The following is an 8423-nucleotide window of genomic DNA, read 5'->3' on the forward strand; positions in this document are numbered from 1 at the left end:
AGATTTGGTGGCATGCATGTAAAAGCACAAGGTACTTGTGTTTCTGGAAGTGTAGAAATGAAGTATATATTGAGAAGGCAAGAAGATACAGGTATTATGGTTTCTAACTACTGTAGATTAACTTCTACATTGTGTGTATATGGATACGTACAGTATGTGCAGACATTATAGTTTACTTTGAATTATACATTGTTTTTTGAAATTTGATAAATCTTCAAGGAAAATTTAGACTTCATCTTGGAGAATCTGAAAAACACTGTTAGAAAATCAGTGTTACAGTTCCATGAGGACTATAAATCAATATTATATATTCTTCCTTCTAAGGAAAGATTTTTAAATTTTATTTTTCAGTTTGCACTACCAATTATTACTCAGTTTATCTGGCTTTATATCTTATGCCAAATAGCAGTCTAGAAGAGGAAGGGATAATTCTCACTGAATAGTGTAGGCATCAGCATTGGGATGATGTAGCAATGAAATGAACCCGAAAAATACTACTTACTGGGACATACTTGCAAGTTTAAGATTGAGATACATCTCTCTCCCTTCCCACCTCCCCTTTCTTTTTCCCTTAGACATCTAAAAGATCTTTAGTGTAGCTAAATGAAATGCTGTCTTTAGTCTCCCTTCCTTCATCCCAAATTGAACTTGAGTATTTAATGTAATGATGAAAATGACAGGATTACATTTCAAAATAATTCTTGAAGTAAAAACATTGTAATGCAGTATAATTAAATGCTATTAAGAAATACTCTTTCTTCCTCAGGAAAACAAAGAAATAGACTGGAGCCAATGGATACGATATTTGTTAAACAAGTTAAAGAGGGTGGCCCTGCTTTTGAAGCTGGACTGTGCACAGGTACTGTTCTTCTGTAACACCGATAGCATGTTTGTGTACATGATGTAAAATATATATAATTTCAGCTTCTACACATAGTTCTATCTTCTGTTTAAACCTTGTTCTTTCCTTCAGAAGTTTGAAACCTCTCTTTTTAAATTGTTCTCCAGTGTTTTTCATCTCAAAAGTACTGTTGTGTTCTCTCAGGAAGTGTTATATAAAATATATTAAGGCATTAAAGTCTTAGTCTTTCAGGTTTATTATCATTAAAAAAGTAAGAACAAGTATATGATAAATACATGAGGAGAAAGATAAAAGGGAGGAAAACGACACCTGTAAGCCTTTCTTTCTTTTGCTTTGTGACAAATTGATAACTTCAAAATATTTAGATTCTTGTCCTTTAAATTAAATTATTCCAGCTCCTTTAAATTAAATGGGAACAATCCAAGTCTACCTCTTCTTATCAAATTTTGTTCAGTTGTTTGATTTAATCAAACTGGAGAGCAGAAAACATGTTTTTTGTGAAAGTGCCAGGTACTTTGTACACCTTTATTTAAATGTCGAAGGAAAAAAAAGCTATGTTAGATAAAACATCTCTCTCTAACACGTATGTGTGTACTTATATGTTAGATATAAAACAATGAGTTGTGTAGATGGATACCACTACAATCACAGTTTTCTGTTCTTAAGAATATGGCAAAACATGTTCTGTGAAAGGATTGTGTGTGTCGATAATGGGATGTTGATATTTTCTTTTGAAAACAGTTATGTACATGCATTTGACTGTACGACTAATTTTTGTATGTTTCTTCCTAAAGAAATACAAAGATCTAGGATGATCAGCAATTCAAATCCAGCACTAGATCCTACTTGTACAGCATAAGGCATTTTTCTTTTTTAACTCCTCAAGTAATTATTCAGGGAAGGGCTACTTTGGCATTATCTTAATGCTATTGTATAAAGAAGTGTTTTGGCTTGATAAAGTGCAGCATATGTTGAAGTTGTACAGAGGAGCCATGTTAATTTCTGCTCTGTTCAGTGTTTGCCAAATTGAAAGAGATGAAATCTGGAGAAAATATTTTATTTTTAGGCATAGAAGAGATTAAGAGCCCAGAATAAAGAACAGAAAATAAATGAGAAAATACATTTTTAAATTACCAGAATATTCTTCTTAAACACACTGCTGATAGCAATTATATCTAATTACGTCATGCCACAATTTCTTGTTTAAAACTCCAGGATGAAATATATTACTATATCTCTATCTTTAAATTATATTATAAAACACTCAGGGGATGATCAGCCAGGTAGATTGCTTATCCTCTGATACAGATACTGTATATACTTCTTATTTTGTAAAATCAATTTTTTTTTTCCAATTGGCTTTGTTTCATGGTCACACTAATGGTAAGAGACTACTTGAAAATCTAATAGGAGTTTAGGTAGCTTTGTATGTTTGTCAGTTCTTACCCCACTGCTGCAAGGTCCTTTGCAATACTGAAAGTCTCAACACAAGCTTCATTAACCAGAATCAGTGAGCTCTATTTCAGGAGCTTACCTGGCTGCTACTCACCAGAAAGCTTGGAATACTCTTGCAAATTTGAGGAAGAGGTTACAATATCTTAAATGTAAGACAACTCATTCTGAGTATTTTTGAGTATTCCTGTAAAATCATCTTTGTTAGACTTAGAAAGATCACACTTTCCATATTTTTACCTCCAAGGCATTTCATTTAAGAAATAACACATCTGTGAGTTCCAAACATAAATATTAGAAATACTGAAAAACAGACAGCCGCAACAGATCCACATTTCACATGTCCTCATCTTCATCCTGTCATTTATGAATATGCAAGAATATAAAGAACTAAAATGTGTGGAAAGGGAGATGGTTTAAGTGCATTCAGATTAATTTCTGGCTGAATCAAAGGTATTTAACGGGCCACCAGATTGATAGAGAGCTATTAGAAAAAGCCTTCATGCTTCTATATAATTTTTTGCAGTACAGGCACTGGCCTTCCCCTGTATACATACCTGAAACTGAGCAAAGTTGTATTTTACAGAGTTACCTGCACCCACTTTTCATGTAACCAGTTCTGCAGCGTGTGTCACCTGAGTTTTTTTGGCTGGTTCACTGGATGCATGCTTCAAGTAGACTTCTTTCATTGGTGTATGTAACCTAGTCTCTTTAGTTGAAAAATAAAAACTGCACAGGAATAGATAAGATGATATGACCTACTTTAAAGATATTCTTAATTACAGTTTTTAATGGGAATACTGAGTAAAGATCTACATCTGAGAGCGAGTTCTGAAACAGCCCTGGAAGAAATCCAGCTTTAAGTTCCAGAGAAGGACCTAGTGTGTTCTGAAGAAGTCTTGCCATATGACCTAGCAGGACAGGGTTCAGAGCTTGTAAATAAGAATATTTTTTGGCACAAATGATAGCATTTCTTTTTCCTGCACCTTTTTGAAATGCTCGGTATCGCACCAAAATAAATCCTTTCAAAATTAATTTTGTTTTCATGAAAGTCCAGTTCCTCAGCCTAATTACGTAAGGTGTCTGTGTGTATGCAACAGTGGGATAGGGTTTGCCATCCGTCACACGGGTGCCTATCAGTCAAGTGGATTGCTAGCTGCCATTAAATGTTGCCACCAAGCTTTCTTTCCTCTCTGACAAAACTGTGAGAGCTCTTTCAGGTGAAGAAAAGGGTGGTAACCAGCTGGTAAAAGGGTGTATGTTAACTTTATAAAAGTTGAAAATACTGCACCAACTTGCATAATGCTACATCATGTGTGCAGACCAAATTAAAAACAGTCAGCAGATCCACATGGTTTAGTAAGTCTGGAAATCCTGGGCTCTTTATAGGGAACCTCTACAGAGAATGAGCATTTAGAGCATTATTGCCACCGAGTCAAGCTGAGTACTCGGAGTGAACAGCTTTTTCCTTGCTTTGATTTAATCATGCCAGAAACAGAAAAAGGGCTTTCAGTTTCTAAAGCAGTGTTGAAAAAGCCATTCCCTTTGGCTTACTTTGCATGCGTCCTTTCTTTCAGTTCTCCTTTCTCCAGCAGCTTTCCAAAGCTCCCTATCTGTAATCCTTTAGCCCATTTTCTCTTCATTAGTAAATTCAGGACACCCTTCTGCTCTTCTGCTCAGAGATGACAGAAATACAGTTTTTGGTGAAGGAATGGGATGGGTTTTTCATCAAAAGCTGACAATAGCTCTGCATGATATATTTGCCACTTAATTCATGAGAGTATATGAAGCTCTTAATTAGGAAGGTGCAACAAACTATTTGGAGAAATCTGATGAAATTGATGTCAGGTCTAAAGATTGATTTATATGGATAAGAAAGAACCCATTACACCGTCCAAAATGCATTGAAGAGACAGTAATGTCTTGGAAACAACCCAGATTATTCTAAGGAAGGAGGAAGCTAGAGCCTTTCAAAATATTTGTTCTTTATTTCTCAGAAGGAAGAAGTACAAAATTGCAGTATTTGCTGCTATTAAAGGAGATGTGTAGAACTATACCTGGCAGTGTTCCAAGTTAAAGTTTTTTGGTTTGGTTTTGAGGTTAAGTGCTGGAATGAAATGTCTACTTATAAATCGCTTAAAAATCGGGCAGAATTGTCAATATGTGTTACCATACATCAAAAGCTTTATTTTGAAGATGAGATACTTAAGTGAACCTCCAGTATACCTTACACCTGCTTGTGGTTTTCTTTCTACGAGTTTCTAGGTGATTAATTTGGAAGCTTAGAATGAAATACTACATTTGAAAATGTTCTGAGAAAAGAGTAGAAACTTGGCATCCGTGTTGTATGGTTATATGTAGTTATATTGTGCATCTTTTATTTTCTTCTTTTTTCGTTTTTAAGGAAGACTAGCCTTGAATTTAACAACTGGTGATCTTGATTATGGTGAGGTACAGAGTACAAAATAAAAATTATCAAAAAAATATCTAGACAAATTAATTTAAGGTAAACTTTGCCCTTTACAGGTGACAGAATTATAAAAGTCAATGGAGAAAGTGTTATTGGGAAGACATATTCTCAAGTCATTGCTTTAATACAGAACAGGTAAGATACTAGTACTTAATTACGTGCCACATGTACTTTTTATATACTAAGCAGGAAATGACTGCTTAGGGTGGTTCTGAAAAAGTCATAATTTAAAAATTTTCCTTAATACACGTTCAGTTTTACTATTTGTGGGTTTGTGTATTTACTGAATGCTGAGAAAGGTTTGAGAATGGGTGTGCTGAGTTGTGCCACAGTCCTTTTATGTCAGTACTTGTCCCTTGTTAGCAAGTCCCACTGAGTGTTATAGAGGAAGGTTGTCTGAACTTAAAATAGGCAGATTAGGCATACATACACCACACGTGTCAATTTGAAAAGAAAATCAAAAAAATCTACCATGCTTATGAGATCTGATAACTAGAAATCAGCACATCTGGTACAGGAAAAATTCTATGCTAGTGCACACCTGCAAAATATCTGCAGTACATCTTGGCTTTCCTCTGTTTTGCAGAACCTTGCACAGAGTTGGAGAAGGTGTAGTATTTACTGCTCCTGCAACTCGAAAGGGCTTGTTAAGTCATGTCCATACATGAATCTGGATATTCATTTTTGTATCTCATATCTGCCTCCATTTTCACAGTTTTCTTGATATCAATTTCTGCTTGCAATGTAATAATGAGTTAAGTGGAAAAAAGATGTGTTATGATCAGCATGGAAAAATGTTTTCTAAATACATCTCACATGTCACATTCTATTTTTAAGTGAATCTTCACACATTAAGACTTGGATATCCTTACGGTTAGAAGTAGGAAAAATTAAGATCCTAATCTTCCTATTTAAGTGAAGTCTTTATTCAAGATTTCATTCAAAATACATAGATCCCATGTGTGGCTTTTTTTTTTTTTTGAAACAACAACAATGTGTTCAAAGGTATGACAGGCAAGGTAGACTGAAATGTGGTTTGTGTCACTAGGACTTCGTATATAAGAGCTGGAAAGATGGTGTCTGTCTTTTTTAATAACCTTTGCTGGAGATTAACGCTAGCCATGTGTCACTTTTTCATTTTGTATTTGCACAGACAGCAGTATTGTGCAGTAGTGTATACCCAAGACACGGGATGTTATATACCCAACAGGTACATCAGTCAATTAAATCTCTTAATCCAAAAAAGAGAGAGACCAATCACATCTTCCACAGGCCTCACGCAGTCAGAGATTCTTAACTCTAGGTCTGCCTGTGAAAAAAGTTTTCTTTTCAGCCCCATGAGCGTAGGTAGCAAACTGTCCCAGAAGAGTGCAACCCCTGCACACTGTGGATAATCAGGGACATGTCAACAAAGTCTTATCAGTGATTATCTAGTGCAACCAGGAATGGTATAGCACACTGCTGCATCTGTCCCCCTAATTTCCATGAGTGCAGAGAAGATGAAAGGTTGCTGTTGTTTGTTAGGAGAGGAGAACAGTTTGTTGTCTTGAACCAGATGTATACATCCCGGAAGATCATAACAAAAGGTCATGTGTATCCTTGAGTGTTTTATGCAGAAAATACAACTGTCAGGAAGTCTTCAGCTGAACCTCTTAAAACAAACAGATAAATACTAATTCTGACCCATAAAGAGAGCTCAGACTCCAGATCAGGTGTATCTTCCTTACAACTTACAGGCAATGCTTCTCATGTGACTAAAAAATGACCTATCTCTAATGCTTTGCTTGAAAATAGTATTTTTGAGCTCAGACCAGTTTGTTCTGCGCGTAACGTATTTTATTTCTTGTGCTGCCATTTCATGGGAAGTAAAATTATGTTATGGTGTATATCTCTTGCTTCAGCCTGCTGTTCTTGCATCAGCATAGCCATCCTGGGTCAGACAGATGGTCTGTTTATGTCAGTATCCTCTCTGATCATATCCAGTAATGGATTCTTAGGAGAAGACTATGAAAACACTGAAACTATAGAGTGATGTTTGGTCAGTCAATACTAGCCCACTTTCCAGAAATCCTTGGTTTAGGAGCTTGCTGAACCAAATGTTTTATCTGCATCGCTTGATTTAATAGTTCGTGATAGGTTGGTCTTGCACAAGCTCACTTTTGAATGTGCTTAAGCTCTTCGTATTAAAAATACCCAGTGACACAGTTCTTGCTCTGTTTTGTGTCTTAGCTAATCTTTCATCCAGCACACCTTAGTTTCTTTAGTAGGCTTTGTGCAAACAATTTGCTGAAAGGTCTTTTGAAAGGCTAAGTTGTCAGTTGAAATCTCCTTTCTCCTTTATTCATAACTTAAGACAGTTTCATTTGTACTCTCCATATGTTATGTGACAGTTTTCTAGACATTTTAATTACTGTATTTTTAATTATTGTTTTTAATTACCCTTTCAAACATATTACTGACTGTAAATGCTTATTCTTTTGTCATTTTTGTGATCATCTTCAAAGCAGTTTTTAAGGATACAACGCATCTTATCCTCCTTTACCTCTAAAGGGAGAGTTTCCCCACACACTCACTGTTCAGCTGTTTTGCAATGAAACTCAGTTTGGACTTACTGGTTTTTGAATTAGATGACTTCTGCAGCTCCATTTCCATTGCTGCTGCTTTTTCTAGAAAATTGTTCAATTGTAGCCGTTTGTCCTCATTATATAATGCTGCAGACATCAGAACTTAGCTGCCTTAAATGAAATGATCCTTATAAATTCCAGTAGGACTTACAAATGGGATGTAACTCAGCCATGTTTTGTATTGTTCTCACAAAAGTTTTAAGCTGTGTCTAGAATTTTACCTATTTTGCTCTGGTTGGAGATGGCAAAGCTAAACTTACAGTGATTACTTCCACTGGAAGGTGGAGGGCACAACTCAAAAGAGTTTCTGGAATTAACTATGTACTGTAAGATTAGTCTTCTAAACGTAGGAATCCTACTCTTGACCAATAGTTGTTAATTTGGTCCATTAAGAATTTACTCGCATCTGTTTACATAATCAGCTAGGAGATATGTTGATTACTAATGTAAACTCTATAAATTATTTACATTTTATATAAAACAAGAAACAGATTCTGATTCCCAACTTTTTTTTTAACTGTGGGGAATTTGAATGATTAAGTCTATTCCACTTGTTTCTTTTTGCAAATTCTTCTTGAAAGTGTTGGGATTATTAAGAAATGTATAGAATTTAGCTACTGAATTTGTTTCATTAATACAAAATAATGCATCAAAAGATAGTCTTTATGATTAGTGCTTCAGTTTGATGACTCTGAGTCGATAAATCTAAATTTAACTCTCAATGTGTAATGAAAGTCATTTGCATGATATAGATATCTCTGAGAATTCACAATACTGTGTCTAATATTTTAGTGTAAACTGCCACTTTCTGTGTGGTGGTTCTTATTAACACTTTCTAGTTCATAATTTGTGTGCACATTATATAGTACAGTACACTGAAAGTATTCCTTAATACTTTTTGTTTCTCATACAAGAATTGAAAAACATCCTTTTGGATGGCTACTAAAAAAAGTGTTAAATGGTGTAAATGGATTTAATAGCTTGCTTTAAAAAAAAAAAAAAACCACACCCCTCC

The 8423-nt window shown here is 35.0% G+C and overlaps 1 protein-coding gene across 1 annotated transcript in view; it reads left to right on the forward strand.

Moving 5' to 3' along the window:
- The first annotated feature begins 774 nt into the window (after nt 1–774).
- Nucleotides 775–8423, forward strand: part of LOC104162143 (rho GTPase-activating protein 21-like) — a 51072-nt gene continuing 43423 nt past the window's right edge. Inside the window, 2 exon segments of the mRNA XM_009700801.1 lie at nt 775–859; nt 4841–4919. Of these exon segments, the coding sequence (XP_009699103.1) occupies nt 793–859; nt 4841–4919 (146 nt within the window). The 5' untranslated portion in view covers nt 775–792.

Source organism: Cariama cristata, unplaced genomic scaffold (assembly GCF_000690535.1).
Source record: "Cariama cristata isolate BGI_N322 unplaced genomic scaffold, ASM69053v1 scaffold13045, whole genome shotgun sequence".
In the NCBI taxonomy this organism is placed as follows: Eukaryota; Metazoa; Chordata; class Aves; order Cariamiformes; family Cariamidae; genus Cariama; species Cariama cristata.